The 25,937-nt window shown below is 38.0% G+C and overlaps 9 protein-coding genes across 11 annotated transcripts; 4 read left to right on the plus strand and 5 right to left on the minus strand.

Annotated features, from left to right (window-relative positions):
• Window positions 1–935: 935 nt before the first annotated feature.
• LOC18029384 (oligopeptide transporter 6) lies at window positions 936–3,595 on the plus strand. The gene is made up of 4 exons (XM_006412973.2): window positions 936–1,431; window positions 1,544–2,211; window positions 2,289–2,733; window positions 2,809–3,595. The coding sequence occupies exons 1-4, from the start codon at window positions 961–963 to the stop codon at window positions 3,427–3,429; spliced, it is 2,205 nt and encodes a 734-aa protein (XP_006413036.1). The 5' UTR covers window positions 936–960; the 3' UTR covers window positions 3,430–3,595.
• Window positions 3,596–3,671: 76 nt separating this feature from the next.
• LOC18029386 (molybdate-anion transporter) lies at window positions 3,672–6,435 on the minus strand. Its single transcript, XM_006412972.2, has 8 exons — window positions 6,160–6,435; window positions 5,624–5,768; window positions 5,358–5,526; window positions 4,992–5,262; window positions 4,631–4,896; window positions 4,301–4,516; window positions 4,109–4,211; window positions 3,672–4,012 (listed from the first exon to the last, which is right to left on the minus strand). The coding sequence occupies exons 1-8, from the start codon at window positions 6,308–6,310 to the stop codon at window positions 3,951–3,953; spliced, it is 1,383 nt and encodes a 460-aa protein (XP_006413035.1). The 5' UTR covers window positions 6,311–6,435; the 3' UTR covers window positions 3,672–3,950.
• A 900-nt stretch (window positions 6,436–7,335) lies between these two features.
• LOC18029385 (rhodanese-like domain-containing protein 14, chloroplastic) lies at window positions 7,336–8,828 on the plus strand. Of its 2 annotated transcripts, XM_006412978.2 has the most exons (6): window positions 7,336–7,734; window positions 7,843–7,889; window positions 8,033–8,125; window positions 8,204–8,342; window positions 8,416–8,518; window positions 8,586–8,828. In XM_006412978.2, the coding sequence occupies exons 1-6, from the start codon at window positions 7,554–7,556 to the stop codon at window positions 8,701–8,703; spliced, it is 681 nt and encodes a 226-aa protein (XP_006413041.1). In that variant the 5' UTR covers window positions 7,336–7,553; the 3' UTR covers window positions 8,704–8,828. The 2 variants fall into 2 exon arrangements, with proteins under 2 accessions (XP_006413041.1, XP_024005087.1); XM_024149319.1 differs by having other exon boundaries at window positions 8,033–8,342.
• A 47-nt stretch (window positions 8,829–8,875) lies between these two features.
• Window positions 8,876–11,579, minus strand: LOC18029790 (vacuolar protein sorting-associated protein 26B). 2 transcript variants are annotated; one of them, XM_006412975.2, is made up of 13 exons: window positions 11,419–11,579; window positions 11,175–11,244; window positions 11,058–11,093; window positions 10,872–10,946; window positions 10,660–10,734; window positions 10,496–10,568; window positions 10,336–10,380; window positions 10,067–10,178; window positions 9,873–9,939; window positions 9,713–9,757; window positions 9,544–9,599; window positions 9,281–9,456; window positions 8,912–9,197 (listed from the first exon to the last, which is right to left on the minus strand). In XM_006412975.2, the coding sequence occupies exons 3-13, from the start codon at window positions 11,058–11,060 to the stop codon at window positions 9,013–9,015; spliced, it is 912 nt and encodes a 303-aa protein (XP_006413038.1). In that variant the 5' UTR covers window positions 11,061–11,093; window positions 11,175–11,244; window positions 11,419–11,579; the 3' UTR covers window positions 8,912–9,012. The 2 variants fall into 2 exon arrangements, with proteins under 2 accessions (XP_006413039.1, XP_006413038.1); XM_006412976.2 differs by lacking the exon at window positions 11,175–11,244 and having other exon boundaries at window positions 8,876–9,197.
• A 169-nt stretch (window positions 11,580–11,748) lies between these two features.
• Window positions 11,749–13,897, minus strand: LOC18029387 (ATPase family AAA domain-containing protein 1). Its single transcript, XM_006412979.2, has 5 exons — window positions 13,536–13,897; window positions 12,995–13,295; window positions 12,627–12,785; window positions 12,226–12,521; window positions 11,749–12,129 (listed from the first exon to the last, which is right to left on the minus strand). The coding sequence occupies exons 1-5, from the start codon at window positions 13,731–13,733 to the stop codon at window positions 11,884–11,886; spliced, it is 1,200 nt and encodes a 399-aa protein (XP_006413042.1). The 5' UTR covers window positions 13,734–13,897; the 3' UTR covers window positions 11,749–11,883.
• A 397-nt stretch (window positions 13,898–14,294) lies between these two features.
• LOC18029791 (heat shock protein 21, chloroplastic) lies at window positions 14,295–15,253 on the plus strand. Its single transcript, XM_006412980.2, has 2 exons — window positions 14,295–14,592; window positions 14,685–15,253. The coding sequence occupies exons 1-2, from the start codon at window positions 14,352–14,354 to the stop codon at window positions 15,113–15,115; spliced, it is 672 nt and encodes a 223-aa protein (XP_006413043.1). The 5' UTR covers window positions 14,295–14,351; the 3' UTR covers window positions 15,116–15,253.
• A 1,831-nt stretch (window positions 15,254–17,084) lies between these two features.
• LOC18029792 (flavone 3'-O-methyltransferase 1) lies at window positions 17,085–18,615 on the minus strand. The gene is made up of 4 exons (XM_006412981.2): window positions 18,146–18,615; window positions 17,745–18,055; window positions 17,579–17,643; window positions 17,085–17,463 (listed from the first exon to the last, which is right to left on the minus strand). The coding sequence occupies exons 1-4, from the start codon at window positions 18,574–18,576 to the stop codon at window positions 17,161–17,163; spliced, it is 1,110 nt and encodes a 369-aa protein (XP_006413044.1). The 5' UTR covers window positions 18,577–18,615; the 3' UTR covers window positions 17,085–17,160.
• Window positions 18,616–21,081: 2,466 nt separating this feature from the next.
• On the minus strand, window positions 21,082–22,458 carry LOC18029793 (flavone 3'-O-methyltransferase 1). Its single transcript, XM_006412982.2, has 4 exons — window positions 22,034–22,458; window positions 21,626–21,936; window positions 21,471–21,535; window positions 21,082–21,384 (listed from the first exon to the last, which is right to left on the minus strand). The coding sequence occupies exons 1-4, from the start codon at window positions 22,456–22,458 to the stop codon at window positions 21,082–21,084; spliced, it is 1,104 nt and encodes a 367-aa protein (XP_006413045.1).
• Window positions 22,459–23,745: 1,287 nt separating this feature from the next.
• Window positions 23,746–24,907, plus strand: LOC18029794. Its single transcript, XM_006412983.2, has 3 exons — window positions 23,746–24,150; window positions 24,273–24,359; window positions 24,546–24,907. Exons 1-3 carry the CDS (start codon window positions 23,842–23,844, stop codon window positions 24,675–24,677), a joined length of 528 nt encoding a protein of 175 aa, XP_006413046.1. The 5' UTR covers window positions 23,746–23,841; the 3' UTR covers window positions 24,678–24,907.
• The last annotated feature ends 1,030 nt before the right edge of the window (window positions 24,908–25,937 follow it).

The following is a 25,937-nucleotide window of genomic DNA, read 5'->3' on the forward strand; positions in this document are numbered from 1 at the left end:
TTTAACAAAGTTACATGGTTTGGTGCGCCCGTGCGTGGTGGCTTAGGGACCACAGCAAATTTGTTGTACAGCTGGGGGTTGGCAACGAACACAAAAAGATATTTATTTTAGCATTAGAGATTTCTACCATTCGTGACAATTCTATCAACGTAGTTTGGTGTAATAATTATTGGTTCATCGATCAAAACATTTAATCTAGGGATTTGTGTTTGAACTATAGTTATTTGCAAGTTATTGAGAACATAAATAGTTGCAACTTAATAAAAAACAATGAAAATATTGGTCTATTAAGTAAGTGTAATCACCACATTTGTGCCGTGAACTTCGTTATCCCTTTAAGCACATTAGTTTAATAATGTGAGGCAAGACAAGTAGAGCAACTTTTTTAAAGATTCCTTGTCCCATTGAAGTAATTGTACTGGATGCAACTCTTTTTTTTTTTTGTTCAAAGACTGGATGCAACTCTTTTCTCTAATATATCTATGTACTGTATATCTTTGCTTCTGGATTAATATCTTACACTTTTCTTCTTCTTTTTGGTTGGGTTAATTTAATTATATATTTACAAAACTATATATATCGTCTTAGCTGTTTTCTTTCCCTCCCTCCCACAAGCCGATGCTCTTGACCCATCACTTGTCGTTTTCCACTTTGATTTATTCTCTTTCTTCTGCAAAAATTCATATACTATAAATTATTATTTATCTGTCGATCCATTTAATACAATAATAACATGTGATGTGAGAACATAAATTAAAAGTTTCCGGTGGGAAAAGACAGCCTTCCTTAATATTGTAGATAGAGACTGAGTAGAATATATGTAACAAAGAGATATTACATGATACATCAATTCAATAATTGCAGAGAATCAAAATCGAGATTGCAAAATACAAAAAACAGATTAGATTCACCACCCCTTAAAGATAGGAGGAACACATAAAGACCAATAGGAAGAAAACGATGGGAGAGTTAGCAGAAGATTTCCCGGCGGTTATGGAGGATGACCGGTGCGTTGTACCGGAGGTTGAGCTCACTGTTTTGAAAACCGACGATCCGAGTTTACCGGTCCTCACATTCCGGATGTGGGTTCTTGGTATAGGCGCGTGCATTGTACTCTCCTTCATAAACCAGTTTTTCTGGTACAGAACGATGCCGTTGAGCATCACCGGGATCTCAGCTCAGATCGCCGTCGTTCCTCTCGGACATCTCATGGCGAGGGTGCTTCCTACGAGGAGATTCTTGGAAGGTACGAGGTTCGAGTTCACTTTAAACCCCGGTGCCTTCAACGTCAAGGAACATGTTCTGATAACAATCTTTGCTAATTCCGGCGCCGGCTCCGTTTACGCCACTCACATACTTAGTGCTATTAAGCTTTACTACAAACGCTCTCTTCCTTTCCTCCCTGCGTTTCTCGTTATGATCACCACTCAGGTTTTCACTTCCTCTGTTTCTTGCTTTTTTCCCCACTTTCAGTTTTGGGCGATTTCTTGAATCTTGAATCTTGCAATTTTCTTGAATCTTGAAATTTGTTTCCGTGTGTTAGATTCTTGGATTTGGGTGGGCGGGTCTCTTCAGGAAACACCTCGTTGAGCCAGGAGAAATGTGGTGGCCAAGCAACCTCGTTCAAGTCTCTCTCTTTGGAGCATTGCACGAGAAAGAAAAAAAATCCAAAGGAGCCATGAGTCGAACACAATTCTTCTTAATCGTCCTCGTTGCTAGCTTCGCCTACTACATTCTCCCCGGTTATCTATTCACCATGTTAACATCCATTTCATGGGTTTGCTGGTTTAATCCCAAGTCAATTCTAGTAAACCAACTCGGTTCAGGTGAACACGGTCTTGGCATTGGATCCATTGGTTTTGATTGGGTAACCATTAGTGCTTATCTTGGAAGCCCTTTAGCTAGTCCCTTGTTTGCTTCCGTCAATGTAGCCATCGGTTTCTTTCTGGTTATGTATTTCGTCACGCCTATTTGTTACTGGCTTAACATTTACGAAGCCAAGACTTTTCCTATCTTCTCTAGCCAGCTCTTCATGGCTAACGGCTCACGCTATGATGTTTTGAGCATTATTGATAGCAAATTCCATCTCGACCGCCTGGTTTACTCTAAGACCGGCTCTATCAACATGAGCACCTTCTTCGCCGTTACTTATGGTCTCGGGTTTGCTACATTGTCCGCCACCATTGTCCATGTTTTAGTCTTCAACGGAAGGTACATATATTCAATTATGTTTTCTGATTAGTGTGGAACGAAACTCAAGACTAATCTTTAAGATGATGTGTTCACAGTGACTTGTGGAAACAGACAAGAGGGGCGTTTCAGAAGAACAAGAAAATGGATATACATACAAGAATCATGAAGAAAAACTACAGAGAAGTTCCATTGTGGTGGTTTCTTGTGATCCTCTTGCTGAATATCGCGCTCATTATGTTCATCTCTGTGCACTACAACGCGACTGTGCAGCTTCCTTGGTGGGGAGTGTTACTTGCTTGTGCCATTGCCATCACTTTCACTCCTTTGATCGGTGTCATAGCCGCAACCACTAACCAGGCACCCGGTTTGAACATCATAACCGAGTATGTCATCGGATATATCTACCCTGAACGTCCTGTGGCCAACATGTGTTTCAAGGTCTATGGATACATCAGTATGACTCAAGCACTAACTTTCATTTCCGACTTCAAGCTAGGTCACTACATGAAGATCCCGCCTAGATCCATGTTCATGGCTCAGGTACTTTATCAATTGGTTTTGAGATCATAGCTCAATGAAAGAAAACATAACTAATCAAATCTGTAACAAGTGCAGGTGGTAGGAACACTTGTGGCGGTTGTGGTTTACACAGGAACAGCTTGGTGGTTAATGGAAGAGATTCCTCATCTTTGTGACACAGCCTTGCTTCCTTCAGACAGCCAATGGACTTGTCCCATGGACCGCGTCTTCTTTGACGCATCTGTGATTTGGGGACTAGTAGGACCACGTAGGATGTTTGGAGACCTTGGAGAATACTCAAGTGTCAACTGGTTCTTCCTCGTTGGAGCCATAGCTCCACTCTTGGTCTGGCTAGCCACCAAGGTATTCCCGGCTCAGACATGGATCTCCAAGATTCATATCCCTGTCCTTGTGGGAGCCACCGCAATGATGCCACCAGCAACAGCGGTTAACTTCACCAGCTGGCTCATCGTCGCATTCGTCTTTGGCCACTTCATTTTCAAGTACAGGACAGAGTGGTGGAAGAAGTATAACTATGTGTTGTCAGGTGGTTTAGATGCTGGCTCGGCTTTTATGACCATCCTTCTGTTTCTAGCACTCGGACGAAAAGGCATTGAAGTGCAGTGGTGGGGAAATTCCGGCGACCGTGACACATGTCCTTTAGCTTCGTGTCCAACCGCAAAAGGCGTGGTCATCAAAGGCTGTCCCGTCTTTTAGCTCATCAGATAGGCAATATATAACATGTGCATTGTACAGAACACGCAGCAAACTGATTATTATTCTCGGAAATGTCTTACTCTTTAAGAACTATATCTTTGTGATAGCTTTACTCTTAGGTACTGTTCTGTTTTATGGCTAGATACAAATGCTAGTGATTCTACTTGTGTTACGCTTTCAAAATTTGTTTCGTCTCTTCAAAGCTGCTATTATCATTTATGTGAGGATCTGTTGAAAGGATATAACAGGAACAGAGCGCTTAAACAATATTGTAGAAGCATGACGTTGTAATGTTGTATAGAAAGAAAATAAAGTAACACATTGATTGCATAAAAATTAAACTTGTCCTTTAGCCTAAAGCCAAGAAAATTAAATAATAGAACTACTGTATCGACTCTTTTACTGCTATGATCATTCTGTTCGCATTGTTGCGTGCTATATTACCTTATACAACCTTAAAGTCTTTTTCCTCTATCTGACTCCATTACTGGATCCAGAATATCTTATGCATAGTTTATGCATCAAATGTTGAGGGGATCTTCTTCTGTGTTTCTTTCTTCGAGAGGTGTCCAATCATTTGTCTCTGCAAAACATATGGAGAGTTATATTGATTGTAAGTGGAAAGCGTCTAGAGCATATAGATATATCCCTGAGCCAAAAGAACATAGAGACAACATACTTGGCTTGTCAACAATCATCATGAGCCGCCTTTGCAGGAGACTTGCAACAAAGAGGAAGATCGAGCACATTCCAAACATTACCGTGATAGGGAATGCATTCACCTTTCGATCACATAACACTAGTCAGTACCAAGACACAGATTCATGGATCGGCTACTATAATATAGCAAAAGAATTTTGGTGGGACTTACATTGTACAAGACAATGCAGACAAAGATGTTCAAAGGTATGCGGAAAAAGTTCATGATTGTGCTTCTGGCTTCTTCAGGGATGTATTGGGATCTCATCTTCATTATGGATGGCCAAAACAGTCCTACACATGCCTCAAATATACAGAACCCAAGGAGCTGAAAGCAACCCGAGAAAGAGATTCCTCCACCTTTTACCTTGGAAGGTGCTATGAACATCTGAGTCACAGATCCGATTCCAAACAATAATTCAGCCACATAATAAATGTAAAGACAGCACCAAAGCATGCAAAGGAGGATTTACAAAGAAGCTTTTCTTTTTTTTTAACTTACAGTCATTAATATTGGAAGCAATAGTGAGGCAGCAGAAACTAGGAAAACAATCTGCATGTAGCTCTCTACTTTGGGAGATGAGCGAGACAACAGACGAGATGCAAGGGAACTGCCGAGCATCGAAGCCAGCATAAATGTAGCAAAAATGAAACCATGGGGAATTTCCTCATCATTTGGGCTTAGAGCAGGAGTCCAGAGGAATACAAAAGTATACATAGATCCTTCAAAGAGTGACTGGATGGCACCCAACAGTGCAATCTTTTCATCTGATGAAAGATTGAAGAAAACCCAATAATCAAACATCAATAGATAGATATAGAGAAGTAAAAATCCAAAAGAGGTAACAACATTTTCAACTCACCAGAGGCAATGGCCACTGCAGCACCTCTAAATTGAGTAAGCAAGTCCTTGTTGTCCGAAGGATCTCCATAGTTTTCTGCCCATGAAGATAGAATGACAGCCATTCCAATGGCAAGAAAGCACGCAGCAGCGTCAAATGGCGCAACAGGCCCAAGAGAGAAGGAATGCACTAGCAAGTTCCCAAATAATCCAGCAATAATTGCAACAAGACCATTGCCAAAAAATACCGCCTTTGAAAATGTTACAGACAGCCATTGCTGCTCAAAGCCCCTCTGCATACATCACACAGAAAAACACAATCTTTATCAATAAAAAAAAACATTTTTCTCCAGGATAACGGCTTAATTCAACATAAAACTTGTTTTACCTTATTGTGCTCAGCAACTAGCCATGATTCAAATGATGAAAACAGAAGAGAAGTAGCTATGCCTCCCAACACACGGCCTACCATCAAAACCTTATATTGAGGGGAATGCTTGGTGATGCAGCTCAATATGTACGTAATACAGTACGTAACACACGCCCTTTTACGACCCCTGATACAGAACATACCAATTATGCAATTACTAAGAGAGCTGTTGGGAGATTTGCCATTTAGTTAAACATAATAAAAGCATCAGAGAGAAAGTTCACTGTTTGTCTGCTAGAGATCCAACGATTGTACCAAACAGCATAGAGGAACCAAAACCAGCAATGAAAAGCTGCCCAATCTCCCCTTTACTAAATCCGTAAGTGCTATAGAGATAGTACACATATGGACCCTGCAACCAATCACCCGCTGCCATCATCAAAACAAAAAATGTCATGTAAAGTTTCAAGCTTTAGTTTTAGCACCATAATTGCCAATATATCTTACTTCTACATTTCTTTCTTCACTCTGTGTAGCAATTCTGAATCATTATAAGAAATAAAAAAACGAAATTTATCCTGGCCGACACTAAATTACACCTAGAACATCACTTCCTAGTTCCAATGTGATGTCGAACTCTCTCTAGAACACAATATTTCGCAAGAAAACAAGAGATATATACAACAAAACGGATCTACAAATTGAGCTCTTCACAACAACCAGATCGGATCGAGACAAGCATTTTATACAATTTTACCGACACAATTCAGGCAAACGGGAAAGATAAGAAGAAAGGTGACAAAAGGAAGAGAATTTATACCCATCATGAGCGAATAAACGAGGAGATAATTGTTCTTGAAAGAATTGAAAGCTGAAGAAGTGTTGATCCGATCCTTGTTGTTCTTGCTAAGCTCCAACGCCGCGACGACGAGGCCCAGAACCCCAAACACCATGTAGTAGAACAACTCCATTATCGTTCGATCTAGACGACGAGGAAAAAGATTTTGGATGAAGAAACTATCAGCTTCAGAAGATTCTTATATACTCCACTCTTTCAAGAACACTACACTGACGCGTAAATGCACATTACCTTTTTGGCCCACTTAAGAGTTGTACCTTTGGGTTAGAAAAATAAACATTCTCAAGGTCCAAGCAGCGTGAGAGTACGGAGTCCACCGAGGGATAAATGCAGAGGATAAGAGAAGCTTATACGTGGGGTGATCCTGACGGTGATTTGGAGTGATCAACGGTAAGAAGAGTGTCGGTGAGCGAGATACAGAGGAGGACATGTGTCGGTGGGTCACTCCATACGGTGAAGGAGTGGGGCCGATGCATCTCAAGCCGTCCGATGTTTTTTTTTTTTTTTGGTAAAAGTCTGATGAGTTATTTATTTTGGTAAAAGTCTGATGATTTATTTATTTGAAATTCTATCAATTATAGTCATTAGTAGTGGAAGTGGGAAACCACAAGAGTCGAAAATTTCAACGAGTGGTTTGGTTTTAATCCACTAGATTATGTGTTGTCTGCTCAACGAAAAAAAAAAAAGAAAAAATATGTGTTGGCTTTCAACTATTTGTTTGCTTACTAAACTTCTAACTTTTTCAGCATTCAGAACATAATAGGCTCAAATGTTCGACCTACATATTAGGACAACCTTTGTTAAAAATATCTATGTATTCATGTGTCGAAACAACGTATAATGATAGTAATGTTACTAGATTATCTAGTTCTTCTCGGTATATAAGAAGAGTTTACCATAGATTGATAAATCAGTATTAAAAAAAAAAAAGAGTTTGCCAAAAAAAAATTTCCTTACTCAAATTCATTAAATTATAAAAGGAAAGGAAACAGAATGAATAAATAATTTTTGCTTTAAAAAATATAGTTATGTTAAAATAAAATAAATCAAAAATGAGGTTCACCGAATCGAACCGATCCAATCAAAACTGAAGAATGGCGCATGTTCTAAGTAAAGAAGATAAGAAAAGATTATGTTAGAGGGAACTTTATCATTTGATCATAACAGATAGAATCGACGTTGGAAAATCGAGAAAACAAAACAAGAACCACATGTTCAGATTTTTTTTCATTACGAGAAGAAAGAAGCCGCAAACTCTTCTGTCTCTTTCTCTCTTCCACTATTCCTGCAATTAAATTCTCTCATTTTCCAGGAAATATCTAGAAACCCACCAAGAAGAAGCTTCGATCCAGAAGATGGCTTCACTTACTTCAATCGCCACGCCTTATCGTAGCTCCAGTTATCCTTCTTCGTCGCAGGCTTTGCGACTGAAAATCTCCGGAAACACTCTGTTCTCTGCCGGAGTTAGATCCCCTGCGACTTCATCATCGCTTCTGACGATTCGAAACGCTTCAACGAAACCTGCGAAACCAGCAGGTAATAGAGAGCGAGAACTTCATGTATCTATTTTGCAATGTGAGAGTAGGTTAGATTATTAACCCCTTGATTTGCTGTTCTTCTGGTTGTGTCTCTTGGAGGGATTAGCTGAAGTCGATTGGAGACAGAAGAGAGAGCTTCTATTGGAGAAAAGGGTATGCACATTTTGATGGTGAAGATTGTGTAAAAGCACCTGACTTATCATCACTCATAAATTACTCAAAGATAAAGATTTTTCAAGATGAAAATGTAAGAGACAAAGTTTGGCTTAGCTTAACTATTGACCTGTTGTTGTTAGGTGAGAAGTGTGGACGTGAAGGAAGCTCTACGGTTACAGAAAGAGAACAACTTTGTGATTCTTGATGTTAGACCAGAGGCAGAGTACAAGGAGGTGAGTAATTTGCTCTCTGATGTGTGTTCCCTTGTACATTATTGGCAAATTCATGTGTTTTGCTGTTTGGTTCTGAAGGGTCATCCTCCGGGAGCTATCAATGTGGAGATGTACAGACTAATAAGGGAATGGACGCCATGGGACATAGCTCGCCGTCTTGGATTTGCATTCTTCGGAATCTTCTCTGGCACGGAAGAGAATCCCGAGTTTGTTCAAAGTATGAGATTTAAGCTTTAGGCCCTTTCCACAATGGCGTTGAATCAATCGACTTACGTATTTGATTGTTGCAGCTGTGGAAGCTAAACTTGACAAAGAGGCAAAGATAATAGTAGCGTGTTCATCAGCAGGCACAATGAAGCCGACCCAGAATCTCCCTGAAGGCCAACAATCTAGGTAATATCAAAAAGTCTGCAACTTTGTGTGATTTGTTTCAATGCTCTTATGATTAGGGTTCTTGCAGGTCTCTAATAGCTGCGTATGTTCTGGTCCTGAACGGCTATAAGAACGTATTTCACCTTGAAGGTGGAATCTACACATGGAGCAAGGAAGGCCTTCCTGTTGAAACTGAAGAAGACTAACGAAATTGTTCACTCTAGAGTTTATCCAGTTTTGTATATCTGTCGAATTCAGGTAGTTGCATTTAGAGATTTGGCTCTTCAGTGTGCGTTTTAAAGTTTGTAAAACTTCAGACTTTACCATGAAATCAACCAAACTCCAAAAAAATCCATATGAAAAAAACAATGAACAAACTAAACAAAAATCTGTCAAGACTTCATTCTAACTTCCGAGCCAAATAACAACCTTTAGCTAAATCTGAGAACACAAAGTCTACGGCTTTACAAAAGGTCTCAAAATGATATAGTGAATCCTTACTGTTGTAATTGTCATCAAGATGATGCGTCCTCCTTCAACCTGTACAACGTGATTTCTTGCTGCTTGAAGTATCGGCGATCCTCTTCATCTACAAGTACAAGATTCAGATAATACTTGACGCTGAATTTGTTGTTAATGTTGCGATGCGTTGGTGTAAGATCGTATGGGGCCAGAAACAGTCTTACAGGTATCGATTCACCTGCAAAATCTTCACTCAGTTATTCAATTTCCTTAAAAGCAATCACTAAAACAACAGATTCTCAAATCTTGGGCATATACTACCTCTAACGGGAGTTCCATCCATCAACTCAAATTTCGCAAGTGTTTCTGTCTCGACATGAGTATTAGCACCTGCACCTGTTGATTCCCGTCGTCTGATCTCAAGATCCATATTCTTCATCTTGATTCTCACAAGAAGAAAATATATTTTCCCAAGGATAACATCTTTTAGGTGATACCTGCATCCACAGGTGTAGAAGATCCGTCGCTATTGCCCGACCAGACAGTCAAATTCGTAAATCATGAAACAGATTTTTATGTCTTACTTGCTTTTATTGTACTCAAACTCAATATGCAGGCAATCCTCAATTCCAACTTCCATCTGTACCATAAGTGAAGTCCAATGGAGTTATTCCTCAAAGGTGCTAATGATTTATTTCCTTAATCATATGTGAAACCAAGAACACTCTGGAACCTATCAGTATCAGAGCTCACCTTGATGCTGTTATTAATTGCAGGAGGTGGAGCGAAGTTCCGGACCTATTTCAAACGACATCAACAATATCATGATTTAACATATTTCTGGTGATGTTTAATATCATAATATAACTATGTCGGAACAATGACACGCAGAATAAAAGGAAGATAAACTTACCACAAACTCCTGGTATTCCAAGATGCTTCCAGCGTAGCCACGAGTGACGGTTACTTTGAGGACATATCTGAAGAAACAAAGAAAGCAGTATATTGTATCAGAAAATGTATTAAGGAACACAAGTGTATTAACCTTATGATAAAATAATCTAATGCTGTCGACAAAAAAATAATAATAATAATCTAATGCTATACCTTAGCCGCACATTCACACCATTGTATGTCTCATATGGCATCTCGACAGTTGAAAATTCAAAAGGGTATGTCTTTCTTTCATATATATCTCCAGGGACATCCAGTTCACGAACTGGAATAAGGCAAAACATAAGATAGAATCACAAACAGAATTGGTTCAAAAAAAGAATATCTAGGAGGGTTGAACATGAAAGTAAAGTCATCGTAATCAATTATCAGAGTCACCTCGTCAATATTAGAAGAAAAACAAAAGGCCTCAGATTACTCACCCAAGGAAGTGAAGTCATAAAAGTTTCCTCTGTCAAAGTACATTTCTGTCGACAACACAAATGCCACCAATAAGCATACATCAATCTAAGTTAGAAACCGAATAATTAATCTCTTAAGACTCTTTTGTTAGTAGATCTACAGGTCATGGCAATTGCACACCTATTTGACCAAGAAGCTCAACTTTAACACCATTATGCTCCACCTTTTTCCCTTGATATGGGTCAATGCAAACCTAATAAAGGTATTAAGGAAAAATTCCTTTTAAGCATCAGAAGATCATAACTGGAACAGCTGAAATTTATCTAGAGCAAGTAACCAAGTACCTTCCCGGAAATAGTTTCTTGACTCTGGAAAAGTGGCACCAAAGCAGTTTGACCATTTTCTTTCTTCATCGGTACCTAGGAATACAATGGAGGGTCAAGAGGAGAACATCTGAAATGTGAGTCAATCATAAGTAATGGTGCAAGTGATCTAGGCCATATTGGGTATGAACAATTGTTTTCATAACCACAAAGGCCAGAAGCAAAATATCTACCTGTTTACGATTTTTGCCATCAGAAAAAGTGATTGAAATATTGCACGCGGGCTTGAAGGCTCCAAGAAGATAATTCTGAGACATTAAACCCCAAAAAGCTATAAGCTTTAACTCTGCAAGCCTGTGTTTCAGACGCAGCAACATCAAAGCAAACAAGGCAAATTCATAGTATTTAAGAGCACTTACCATGATCAGAAGACTTAGATCTCAATCACAAATAACCTGTTCCAATTCGATAAAGGAATACAAATCAGAGGCATTCTTAATTGCAATACACCGAATGCGTGCGGTTAAAAGCTAGACCTTGATATGGAGAGACAGAACTCGAAATCACGATTCAGCGAGGAAAACAAAACGGAAATAGAAGCAAGCCCTAGTTCCCAATTCATGAAACAAAAAGTAATCAAATGAAAGCCATGAAAATTCTGAATCAGATGTAATGCTTCAGTGATTAGAAATGACTCGATTCGATAAAAAATTATGAGGGAAAGCAAGCCGGTTAGATCAACTGACACCTAAAATAACAAACAACGGCAAGAACACTTACCAGCCAAGTCGAAACTGAGAGTGAATCGACCGAATCTGATGGGTTGGTTGGAGACGATGGACAGAACAAGGAGAGAAAACGAAAACGGGAAATAGAAAAAAGAAGGCACTTTATTTTCTAGTTTATTATACTTAGCCCAGACAAGAAAGCCCAGATGTTCAAAGTTCAAAGCTGTGATTTTTAAGGTTTAGGGTGTGGACTGATTTATGATACTAATTTTCTGAACAAATTTGATCTAGCTTCTCCATTAACGACCATGGGATGTAAAGGAGTTGACAGTACATATAACTCATTAAGTGAGTACATTGGTCATATTATGACCAAGATAGATTCAGTAAAGCATAAGATCAACGCTTTAATAGAGCCAAAACCAATCAAATGATCCATCCTAAAAATTAAATATTACAAAACAGAGTGAAATGTGGCAAATTCCTGAACGTTTCTAAAAAATGATCCGGAATTTCATCAGGAATCTTCTTCTTCGGGATCTCGCTGCCATGAATCCTGAGAATCTGACTGAAGGTTGATGATCTGAGAGACTAGAAGCTTCGAGATTCCACTTATCGCTGCTTGTACATCATCTGGTTCCCTTGAGCTTCTCCAAGCTGAGGACTGCGAGCTTAATCCAGAGTACTCGCCAGCTGCAACCTGTGTCTTCTTTGTCGTAGCAAGAACCTTCTCCAAATCCAACTGTGATAATGGCCTAGGGACCTGCAAATGAGAGCAACTCACAACATCACATACTTTATCATCTGGAGGATGCAACATTGAAAAATTCCTTGGACCATGTTTTCCTTTTAAACTTACCGGACAGTGTCTTCCCTTTCTCTCTTCCTCTAGGATCTCTCTGATAGGGAAGTAAGCTGCTTTCTTGCAGAGCTCAAAGATATCTGATCCGGTATAGCCTTCGCATAAACGAGCTACTTGATCAAAGTCAATATTGGGTTCCACCCTCTCTCCTTTCAGAGTCACTTTCAATATCTCAGCTCTCTCCCGTCGATCAGGTATTCCAATCTCAAAAGCCTGAGGAAGACGTCTCAATATTGCTTCATCAAGCTCTGACGGTCTGTTGGTTGCAGCAAGGACCATAACCCTCGCATTCGCTAAAAAGGCAACCATTAAATTCATAAAGAACTCATGTAAACATTCTCCCATATTGTACTAGTCTGCATGTTAAAGTAAGCCAAAAGATGAAGAATTCAACTTACGATCAGTAGAAAATCCATCCCATAAAGCCATAAACTCAGTCTTCATATTCGCCATTGCTTCATGATCTGTTGAGCGGCGCTGACCAAGAAAGCTGTCAACCTCATCAATAAAAATTATAGCAGGTTGGAGTTTGTACGCCAGGCTAAATACAGCAGCAACTGAAAGAACGGAACAGAACAGAGCAGCTCATAGATTAGAAACACCATTAGTTGAAGAAGAATTGCCAACAAAGCTGAACAATTTCGTTGCACAAATGTGAAGTTTAAAACACCGGAAGAACTAGAACACAAAGAGCACGAAGACAGGCCTACTCAAAAGGTGAAATACTTTTGCCACAAAATTAAAAAAAGAAAAATTCTGCACTTACCAAGCTTCTGTGCATCACCAAACCACTTGCTCATCAGATTAGAAACCCTAACATTAATGAAAACAGCTCCTGATTCTTTCGCAATAGCCTTAGCAAGCATAGTCTTTCCAGTACCAGGAGGCCCATAGAGCAAGACACCCTTTTGAGGTCCAAGCAGCTTCCCAAAAGCAAAAAGCTCAGGTCTTTTCAACGGTAAAATCACAAGCTCATACAAAGACTGCTTGATGGTCTCCAATCCTCCAATAGAACCAAACTCTACATCAATGTGGTCTGGATTTATCACATCACATGCTATTACATCCTGTTTACAAATATCAGCAACAACAGAGCATTATTTCAGTCTAGCTCCTTCATGAGCTTGCCAGCAACAATTGGAACTCAAAGTATCCATTTTTTTATTATTATTTACAATGTTAAGCATAGATGTTCAACAATGTTACAAATTGAAGTATCCACGAAGAACATAGTCGCATTCCCTGATAATTCACAGCAATTGGGAATTCAAGTTGCTTAATTCCATAGAAGGTAAGATAAAAATTACCTCGTATGGATTTGTGTGAATAAGAGGACGACCCAAACGCTTGGAGATTTCCTTCTTATGCTCGAGAGCTTTTTTAGACGCCTCACGATTAGGGTCGAGATGCCTGAGCCCCGCAAACAGAACCAAGCAGCTAAAAGCAGCGCTCGCCGCGTAAAGTATGAGTTCTTGCAGGATCTTTGTCTCCGACGAGCCACCCATTTCTTCTTCCAAATACAACAAAAACCTTTCAATCACAGAGTATCTTATACGAAAAGAAAACAAAATCCTAACTAGCCCAGAAATTAGGGTTTCTCAGATGAAACCGAGGATATGTTTGAAGAAGAGAAACGAGCTTTTGCTCTTCTTGCGGACGACGACAGAGTTTTTGCCTTGTGGAGGTGTCGAATACTTGAGGATCGAGGAAACGAGGAGATATTGTAAATTACCGAAATAGCCTCATTTGCACCGTCGTAACTCGTAAAACCAGATTAATCAATTTGATACAAGTAAACCGGAAATACATTTGTTTCATTGATCAAGGTCGGGCCGTTGGATTTAATTAGAGCCCAAAAACACTGATTGGTTACAGCAAAAAAGATGATTCGGGAGACGCTGAGAAAACGCGAGAGGAGGACAACAAATAATAAACGAGACCAGAAACTTCGTATCAAATCTTCAACCTTCAAGATCTCTCCTTTCGAGTTTTGTCACTTTGCCCTCTTCTCGTCCTATATAAACACAAGCACACTATCCAAAACTCGTAACTCAACGAACTCAAACCATAACTGTTTGTCTAATCATTACTCAGTGAGATTTCTCGCTCATACTTGAACAAAAATGGCTTCCACACTCTCATTCTCTTCGGCTCTACGTTCACCTCTCGCTCTATCTCCCTCTGCCTCGTCCAAATCCACTTCGCCGCTCTCCGTCGCGTTTCCACGGAGGAACCCTGGTCGGATCAGAGCTCAAGACCAGAAAGAAAACTCCATTGATGTTGTTCACCAAGGACAAAAAGGAAACCAAGGATCTAGTGTCGAGAAAAGACCTCAACGCTTAGCCATGGACGTTTCTCCTTTCGGTACGTTTAACTAATCCAACTTATGCTTTCTTGAAACTCTTTCCTCAGCTTTTTTTACTTAACACATTGCTCTGTTTTGATCTTGACGACAGGATTGTTGGATCCTCTGTCACCAATGAGGACAATGCGTCAAATGCTAGATACAATGGACAGAATGTTCGATGACGCTACTATGATTGTCCCAGGAAGAAACAGAGGAGGAGTTTCGGAAATCCGTGCGCCTTGGGACATCAAAGAGGAAGAACACGAGATCAAGATGCGTTTCGACATGCCTGGTCTCTCCAGAGAAGACGTCAAAGTCTCTGTCGAAGATAACGTCCTTGTAATCAAAGGAGAGCAGAAGAAGAACGACGATAGTGATTCTTGGTCTGGAAGAAGCTTTAGCTCCTATGGCACTCGGCTTCAGCTACCGGACAGCTGCGAGAAAGACAAGATCAAAGCTGAGCTCAAGAACGGAGTCTTGTTCATCAATATTCCAAAAGCCAAAGTCGAACGCAAAGTCATCGATGTCCAGATTCAGTAGGATTCTATTTACGTTTTCCTCTGTTTTCACTTGTTTTCTTTTTTTGTGAAGCTGTTTGATGTACATAAGCCTATGTTTCTTACTGTAATTTAGATTGTGGTCTGAGTAAAGAATAACGAAGAACGGATTATCTATGAACAAAACGGTTAACATGAATTAATGTTTTGCAAGCTTATAGGTAGATATTCGTTTCTCCAAGAGAGCTCTTGCACATTCTGGATATTAGATGTTGTTTTAAACTTGAAATTTCATTCAGAAAATTAATTGACTATGGTAGACGAATAGATCAGATATATCCAAAAAAAATATGAAGAGAAAAACAAGTGACACAAAACACAAGTTGGTATATTTTAACGAGCTTATGTTTCTCAATTTTGAAGGAAAAACAAAATGGCTGGTCTCAATTGTGAAAACTCGCATAGATATTATTAAAGCAGAGATATTTATTTAATTTGTTATTGATGGTTTTTCAAAACATTTAGATATGTAGTAATGTTTAGATGTGGAGTCTATTAGTTGCAACAGCATATATCAGGATCATCCCAGCCAACACATTGGCCAACTCTATATCCTTTATTGATGCAAGCGGCCGTACAGTCCTTCACTGGTCCACATGATCCAATGTGTTGCGCTTCTCCTTTCTCTACATTTCACTCATAACGAAAAACAAACAAAAAAAAACTGAATCGTTAATATCTCTCACAACTTGGTATTAAGATAGACAAAATGAGATGTGCATTAGCTCATAGACGGTCTAACCTGGAACCAAGAGAAAGATGAAGATTATTGAAGTAAAAACGACGAAGCTCATTAACCCATTCTTGTAATTCATTTTAGTTGTATTAATTGTCAATATATCAGTAATATCGCTTTTTTCTCAAAACCTGTTTTATAGCTGTTTCTCACGACTAAATCTTACCTTTATTTGTATAGTTTCGACATTACCAGTTACCACTTAAATCGTCGTTTGCTCAGGACCTAACTTTGTGGTGTTTCTTCCTATATTCCTTTTCATTTAACGCTTCTACTGTCCTCTAATACCAGAGCAAAACTCTTCTTCATCAATCCAATTAATCTATTCTTGGGTTTTCTCTGTAACTGTTTTTCTTTTAGTAATATAATGTAAAACATAAGTCTTTTTTTTTCATTTAAATTTTCAAATTTCGGCACGAAATTTCGCTCCGGTCAAAAGTCGACGACAGTTTAAATAAAAGTCCGAGTGGAATTTGGATATTCTTTCTGCATGAGAATTATCAACGTGAGTGTTTTTCTTATCTATTTCCTTTAAACAACGACACAACCAGTACACCATAATGGAAGTCAAGCTATGAAACGACCTGAATTCTTTTTACATGTGAACAGAAGATTTGTTACGAGTAAGAACCAATCCCAGAAAACCTTAAAAATCGAAGAGTCCTAGTAAAAGCAACTTGACTAGTCTACCTAATTAGCATTCTAGACCGTTTAGTATTGTTGGCTATAGTCTAATTTCTTACTGCTAGCTCTGTATATATATGTGTACCTAATTAGCATTCTAATCCCAATGTACGTAAAAGTACTACATGAATTGAGCTGAGAGGAGGAACTTTGTTTACAACAAATTCAAAGACTACACATAGTACATAGGAAATCGTATGTATACTTACTAAAGAAAAAAATATGAATATGTTGTGAGAAAATAGAGGGCAAGGAAAATGCAAAAAAAACTTTATAGGTGGGAATTCGGATTCAATCTTTTGAAATTCTGACAATTTACTTAGTTTTGACTACGACGTATAGATGAAAAGACCCTACGTGCACCTTCTACATATAACGACTATTCCAACATTATATTGGAGAAAAACATGTTACTAACCTCGGATTATAATATATATGTAGTACGACGAAACTTCATCTTTTAAACCAAAAGTCAACAAAAACGAAAAAAAAAAAGAAGCAAGGATTACCGTAGATATCTTTGTCACAAGAAGGAAAAAAAAAAAAAAAAAAAAGAAACAGAAAAAGACAACGACAACGACAAAATAGAAACCAGAAAGTTGAAGTGATCAAATCATCTTGTAGAATTCCATGATGTAAGTGCCAAAAACATTGCAAATGACTTGGAAGCCTTTGAAACCAACTCTTCTTGCCAAAGACTCAAACTCTTCTTCCGTTCGCTCCCTGCCACCGGCGGTGTGAGCCATCATGATGCAATCCAAATGGACTACTTGTTTAGTCAAGAGGCTCGTGTCTGGTGCTATCGGGACTAAGCACTCCACAACTATCACTTTTCCGTTATCTGAAAGCGCTTCATAGCAGTTTTTCAATAACTTCAAGCAGTGTTCGTCGCTCCAGTCATGGCAGACCCACTAATGATAAATATTTATTCCATATTAGTACTAAGATAGATAATCAAGATATGTGGAAGTATAATTGAGCTTATAGCAATCACTAGGAACCCATGTCACGTTTCTATTTGCTAACCTTAAGGAAGATGGCATCTCCTTTGGGAACACTAACAAACATATCTCCTTCAACATGTTCGATACCTGCATCGATCGTCCAACAAAAACCATATTTATATAATCGTTCGTAAACATATATAGAAATTACTTCGAAAAATGTTATGAAGTGTATAACAAAGATGTACCGGAAAAAGATGGAGCATTCTCAATGACATGTGGGAGATCAAAGTTGGTCCCTTTGATATTTGGATACTTGGAAACAATCATGTGAAGCGAAGCTCCAATGCCACCACCAACATCGACTACAGAGGATAATCCTTCAAAGCCCTTGTAAGCCTCTAGAATCTTTTTCATGACTATGGTCGAGTGATTCGACATTCCATTGTTAAACACATTCGCAAATCGCTGGTCTGTCCCTTGGTACACGAAGGTAGGCATACCGTATCCCTTATCGAATGGGATCCCGCCTTCAAGTACTGCATCCTTCAAATGGTACCTACATAAAGTTTCAGATTTTTCTGTCAATAAAACCCACAAATTGAAATGGCTTATATGAAATTAATGTATTTTAGGGTTTAATACGTACCAACTCTCCATGAGGACCTTGTCTTGGTTCAAAAGACAGTGAGTGGCAAGAGACACGCCGTCCTCGTTATTAGTCAAGTATTTGCAGACAGTGTCAAGTCCGTAGAGACGCTCTGCGCCGCCGTCAGGTAGTTTACGTACAGAGCAGGTCAGTATGGAGTGTGACGCAAGCAACCGGAGGATCCGGTCAAGCATGATGTGTGCATCAGGGTTCTTGGTTGGGAGATGGGAAGCTAACTCTGAAGGAGACATTTGAGCGCCGGAGAATCCATCGTTCTTGGCCATGATCTCGAGCAAGTCGAGCTCTATGGCTGATTTCAGAACCATGGGAAGAACTGACCCGCTGCCAAGCTGCATGGCGTAGAGGCTAGCCTCCTCGTCGTTGGAAATTTGCGTAACAGGAATCATCTGAGATTTTGCCAATGATCCCATGATGATGTTCTTCTAATTAAGAAGGCTTTTTTGGACTATAATGTTTAACAAGGTATTTCTGATGTGATTTGAAGCTAAGCTGCTTAGTCCTTATATACTAGTAAAAGGTGGGTCTTGCAGCTATTGCTGTATAATATTCTTGAGATACCACTTTAAGTATCATCAATATAATTAAACATAATTATCTTAAATAACACAATTAAACATAAAATTATCTTGTTTAGTAAACAGGTACTTTTTTATAAGTTTAAGCTGTGTTATATTATCTTAAATAACACAATTAAACATAAAATTACATAACTTAAACTTATATTAAATATACCTTAAAATGCTAGAAAACATAGATAATATATATATAACCAAGATCAATGAGATAACCAACTTGGCTCTAATCTCAGATTTTAATATATATATATATAGGAGAAATATAATTCTTATTGTATTACCTTTTAATATCAAGTTTTTAATTTTTTAATCTCTGGTTTTAATATATTCAGATTTTAATATATATAGATATATAATAAAAATGATAACAGACTTTTAATTTTTCAAATCTCATATTTCTTTCTAATATATAATATTATTGTATTAAATAATATCTAGTAATATCTAAAAAAATCAGAAAAGCAAGAAACTTGGTACACCTATCTATAATCCACGCACTCTCAAAAGCGACGTATTGGAAAATCCAACGAATCTTCTTCCAGCTTAGATTCGAAAATGTTTTGGTCAGTAACGTCAGTTATACCAAAAAACTATTGTAATTCTAAAGATATATGTGTATATATATTATAATTTATATGACGCAGAAGAGAATTCTAGTGGCGAACGTAATCGATCGATTTGATTACTATAAAACCATACTATATCGTCATTGGTAATAGTCTATTAATTAAAGTTTATTATTTTGGCAGACTTTGAATTGCAAAACGTAATGTTTAAGATGAACTAAAGTACTAAATTCACCAACACCTAACGTCGTTTAAAAAATTATTAATATATATATAGAGAGAGAGTTCATCAACAAATTAGCTTTCGTCCATGTAATTAATATGCCTACTATACGTACGAGGAATAGGATGAGCTGATCCGTAGAATATTTTTTTGTTTAACGAACTGATCCGTAGAACACATGGGAGACATTAATGCAAGTGGTATTACTTAGACTTTGGACTTTGAATTTAACTAACTACCTCTTTCACAGGCCCGCCTCGTAACGAACAATTAACGTTAGCACCATTATATCTATTCTTCTGCTGAACTTTAAACACTATCGCGAATTTTCAACCAAAATAGAAAAACAAAACTTTTCTTTTGTCATTGACCATTAGTAGTAGGTCAAGTGACACAAGAGTCCGAAATCAAAAGCAATCGAAACATTAAAATGTTTTTTTTTAAAAAGGGATAGTCTACTGATAGGTTCATATGATTAGGTAAATTATTTTTGCAGCTAATTAATATATGGCTGCTGTAATTTTCTGTATACTAAAAGTAAAATATTCTTTTTTATTCTTGTCCTCTAGATCCCGGAACATTATAATTTTTTTTTTTTATTTGGACTCCCCATTATAGTTTCTACTTCATATAATATACGACATCACATAAGTTTTACTCTATTTTCCATTTGTTTACCCAAAAAAACATTACATGAGTAATACATTGATATAAATTCAGATGATTTCTTCAAGAGGTCAGAAATATCAAATATCAAGAGGTTATAAGGACCCGGCGTTGGCTTTTGTCATTTTTGACATCATCTCTCCATTTATATAAAGCCATTTACAAAAAAAAAAAAAATCCCTCCATTTATATCAACGATTCCGTGTAATAAACAAACATATAAATTAAATAATACACATCATGCTTTCCAATACACCATTTACAAAAAAAATATACAAGTTCTCAATTTAGAGTCCCGTCGTCAAAACTTGAAAAAACAATTCTTTGCTCCATGACTTACTGACTAGTTTCCTATTAGTGAAATTTCTAGTCTGTACATTTCATCATTTGACGAGGGGATTTATGAATCACCAATAGTTTCTTATATATATGCATGTTCAATCCACAATGTAATATGGCCGCTTTTAAAGTATTTAAGTCGATCCTAAGAAGAAAATATACCTTTGGACCATATCTATGTTTTCAATCATTCTGGGAGAAAGGATTATGTAAACTATATTGTGTTGCCAGTCTATTATAGTAATCTAGTATATAGTATTTATATATATATATATATATATATATAGTAATCTACTATAGGTACAAAGAATAAACTGTTAATCCAGTTTCATAACTCATCATACATATAAGCATATCGAAAATACAATTACAAAGAAATGCATTTTCCAGCAACAAAAAAAACAACTTAAATAAACGACGATATATAGTGGCTTCACAAGTTACAAGCCAGAGAGACAAGATAACGTTGGAATCGTAGAACAATACTTGGAAGGCAAAAAAACTTAAAAACAAAAAAAGAGAAGAAAATGTTTTAGGGATATTTGTTCATATCTTCTTGAGAAATTCCATGATGTGAGTACCATAGGCTCTGCAGACAACTTGAAAGCCTTGGAAGCCGGAACCTTTGGCCAACGCTTCAAACTCCTTCTCGGTTCGTTCTTTGCCTCCGGGATTGTGAGCCAACATGAGGCAGTCCATGTGGACAACTTCTTTTGTCAGGAGGCTTGAGTCTGGCACCACCGGAAGTATAGATTCTGCCACAATCATTTTCCCGTTATTTGGGAGCGCTTCATAGCAATTCTTCAGAAATTTCAAACAATGTTGGTCGCTCCAGTCATGACATATCCACTGTCACATGTTTAAATAAATGTTTGAGATACATTCGTAGAAAACTTGTTGCCAAGAATCAAATAAAATAGGACTAGTTTAGTAACCTTCATGAAGATGGCATCTGCTTTAGGGACATTCACAAACATATCTCCCCCAATATGTTCAATACCTGAATCATCAACAAAACTCAAACTAAGACACTAAATTAAACATCCATGAAAACAACCATGAATCAATGCTTTTCGTTAAGTATACATACCGGGATAGGATACTGCTTCCTCGATGACATGAGGGAGGTCGTAAAGGATGCCTTTGATGTGTGGATGTTTGGAGACAATCATACGGAGAGTGACTCCAATGCCACCACCAACATCTACCAACGAAGACAATCCCTCAAATCCTTTGTAGGTCTCGAGAATCTTGGTCATGACGATCGTCGTGTGGTTAGACATTCCATTGTTGAACACTTTGTTGAATCTCGGATCGGCACCTTGGTACTCGAAAGCGTCCATACCAAATGCCATGTTGAATGGAATGCCTCCTTCAAGAACCGCATCTTTCAAGTGGTACCTGCACACTCATATGATCATATCATCAACGAATATGTTTTTTAGTCTAGAGGTATCATTATAAAAGTTAAAACATTTGAGTGGTGACAGCATTTTACCAGCTCTCCATGAAAACCCTGTCTCTGTTCAAATGGCACAGTGCAGCGAGTGAGACTCCATCTTCGTTCTTAGTCAGGTACTTGCATACCGGTCCTAGTCCGTAAAGACGCTCCACGCCGCCACCAGGAAGCTTACGAACAGAGCATGTCAAGATGGAGTAAGCGGCAAGCAACCTGAGGATCCTGTCGACCATGACTGGAGCATCAGGGTTCTTGGTCGGAAGATAAGAAGCTATCTCCGATGGTGAGAGTTGACCGCCAGCGAGAGCAACATTCTTGGATAAGATCTCCAGAAGGTCGAGCTCTAAGGCTGATGTCAGAACCATCGGAAGCACGGTGGCACCAGCGAGCTGCATAGCAAAGAGATTAGCCTCTTCGTCGGAAATTTTAGCCGGAGTGATCTGTGTTTCAGCCAGAGATCCCATTATGACTACTGTGTTTGGATTTTTACTCTGTTTTTACGTTTTTGGTCTCTGGCTTGATAATGATGTGATGACTGATGAGTGAGAATTAGGGTTGAAAGGGTCTCTATTTATACTAAAAAGAAAACATCTTCCGCCCTTAAGAACATGGACACTGAATTCATTCTTTGTACTTGGTAGTTTGGTCTTTTCTTTGATTACCAATATATTAAACAAACCTAAAGTACAGATCAAATACTATTATACATAAAGCAAATGCAGATATCTATTTGAAAATTAGTAAGGTAAAGGAGAGGGAAAGGCATGGCTCATGCAACATTAGTTAGTGAGTTGGACCGATCGGCAAACATAAAACAAAAAAAGTAGAATTCTATGGAGTTACCACATAACTAGTTAAATTAATTAGTTTATCATGTGGCTGAACCAGCTCAATGGATTGCAGTACGTGCAAACATTTACCCATAAGGCAGTAAAATTTGAAGTATAATTAATTTCGTACAATATTTGGTTCTTCACGATTTTGTATGGTTTATAAATTAATACCTATAAACAAAGTTTCATAATATATAGTATAATTCCAGTTTCAAAAGAAAAAGAAAAAAAAAAGCCTAAGCAACCTTCCTTGTTTCATGCATGGCCAACTATGGTTTGAAAATAATAATATATATATATGGCTTTATATAGTGACCGGTGTTATTCTGTCATTAAAAAAAATTGTGGTGGAAATAAATGTCTACGGATCAATTTAGTGTTAGTTTGAGTTAGCCATGACAATTCTAAGTAAGTAAAGACAAATAATATGCTGATCAAAGCCTTCCACTAACCCTATTTTATTACATATTTTTGTTAAACTACTTTATTATAATTCAACTCGACAATTTTACAATATAGTTCATAAATTCATAATCGTGCCTATCACTGTGTCCCGTCCCGTGGTACGTCTCCATCATAAAACTTTAACAAATTACATTTGGTTTAAATGATCTTTCTAATCATATAAAAACAAATTAAAATGTTAAACAAATACGAGTTATATCATGTTGGGTGGGTTGGCTTACTGAAACATCTCAGCTACACGATTTATTATTGGGATCTAAAAAACCGAACCAACTTTGTAGGCAGCTGTATTTGTTTCTTTTGGTCCATTAATTGGGCTTCTACTGAGCCCATATTTAGCTAACGGATCGAAGGCCTTTCCAATTGCAAATATGCTTGATTTATTTATTAACAAATAAATAAAAAAACTAAATTCCAAATGAAACCGAATCGCCATCGCTGCTTCTCAAATCTCAAACTGCAGTGGAGGCGCAACGGTCACCTCTGCAATTATCTGAAAACCTCTCTCAAGAAAAAAGATCGAAAATTTACAGTAAAAGAAAGGGAAAAATGGTGATTAAGCAAACGGAAATTGTGGAGATCACTCCAGATCTGTGGGAGACAACGAAGAAGACGAATACCAAGGGAAGAAAGAAGCTAACCCAGAAGGAAGAAGAAGAAGAACAAGAAGAAGAAGGGACGCCTATCAGAGGTATATTCTGTCTCAAAACAAGACAGGATGTGCAGTTTTTCGAGGAAAAAGAGGATTGCTTCATCCTCGACTTTGATCCCAACGATTCATTTGACGCACGGAAGCTCTCCTTCTCCGATAACCCAGAAAGTGACAACGATGTGGCAATTATCCACGAGAAAGGCCAGGTTTTGGTCTCTTGGGTTCTTTGATTTTCTGTAAATTTTGGGGCTTTTGTATCTTTTTCGCATAATCAAGTTGTCGCTGTTGATTTTTGAAATTTTGATGGAATCTGGTGTTTTTTTTTCAGGTGGCTTGTAGAGATTTCCCACATCCAAGGCATCTCTGCTTGAAATATCCATTTGCATCAACTCATCACGCACTACATTGTAGTCAGGTATCTGTACTATCTTCTATGTGTTGAACATGGTCATTTTCAGATGTGGTTGGGTTGAGATGTGGATCGATTTGTTGTTTGAAAAAAATGTGTTTCTTTTATGTCAATTTAGCCAAGATCTTCAAGAGTTGGATGTAACAAAAGTGTCTAATGTTTGGTTTTTGATCTGTATGTGCGTGTGTGTAGTGCTACTGTTACGTATGTGATTTGGCTGCGCCTTGCCCACATTGGACACCGAGTTATGAACCGCATTGTGAAGCCTTGGAGAATATTAGGTGGAAGCGTTTACGGGAGCTGCACCGCGTTGTGAAGCAGTAGAGGACATTAAGCGGAAGCATTTACGAGAGTTTGTGCTGGAATCTTGGCTGCTCGCCGTGTAAGCACCAACAAGTAGAAAACTTCTAATAGGAAATTGGTCAGCCAAAGGCAAAAGCTTGAGTGAGAGATGTATGATGAATATTAAGACTAGTGTGTAATATATAATGCCCCATTTTGAGCTAAATATTTTGCCTATTGAAGAACCCAAATTAGGCCCCTCATTTGTTATTGATTTATTAGATTCTAAATGGAGCCATCTTTACATTACCATTCCGACATTGCATGACAGTTAGTGCAGGGAGAAGAAGCATAGCTTCTACTTATGTTCATTCTTCCAACGTTTCTTCAAACTTGGATTTCGTTACTACTCTATACACACAATGTTCAAATCAAATAGTCTAGTAAGTTTGCTTATGAAGAGATTTTGGAGATTACAAGTTATGTAACAAGAAGAAAGAAGCTCTGCTAGAAATCCATTTCTTGGAGATTCAAAATTAACATTCCCTAATCGATGCTCGAAAAAATAAAAAGAGTGAGACACTAAGAAAAAGAAAAAAAACCTTGACTGTTGCCGTCGGCTACTACAATTTAAATGAATAAGACTCAGAAGTCGACGAGATGTGAGGAGAAGTCTGGAACAGGCAAGGAGAGACAACCGATGTGAATATCTCTCCGGTCATTGGGACGCCGAGGAATTATCTCGGCGGCGATTTTGGCGAGAGCAGTCGTGTACTCGCCAAGTAGCTTAGCGAAAATAACTATTGGAACCATTGTGTAGAAGCTAGTTGGACAACGAAATTTCTCCAAGGGAATATGATCTTATAGAATCGGAATATTTTGTTGTGGAATCACTTTTCAATGGATGTCTGAATATTTTGACAAGGATTGTTTTTTGGGAAATGTCGAATGAAGAAGGAATGTAGTTATTGGAAAGGTGGTGTGCGTGTTGACTGGATTATTCCCTTTCCGTATTCTAAATTTTTGTCCGCGCGTGAGCGTTACGGAATTTACTGATTTTGTGCTGATTTCTCTTTTTTTTTTTTTAAAAAAAAAAATATATATATATATATATATATATTGAAGTATAGAATTTGATTTTGTGCGATACCCAACGGATTTTTGGTTCTAGAATCCCCAACAAGTCAATAATGAACTAATTTAAAATTATGTTGTTCTTTTAGAACACCAACCTTTGGATATTATTGTTTGAATAGTGTGTGTCAACACAGTGTCTTGTTCACATGATGACAATAATGCAAA

This window comes from Eutrema salsugineum, unplaced genomic scaffold (assembly GCF_000478725.1).
Source record: "Eutrema salsugineum unplaced genomic scaffold, Eutsalg1_0 scaffold_1, whole genome shotgun sequence".
Classification (NCBI taxonomy): domain Eukaryota; kingdom Viridiplantae; phylum Streptophyta; class Magnoliopsida; order Brassicales; family Brassicaceae; genus Eutrema; species Eutrema salsugineum.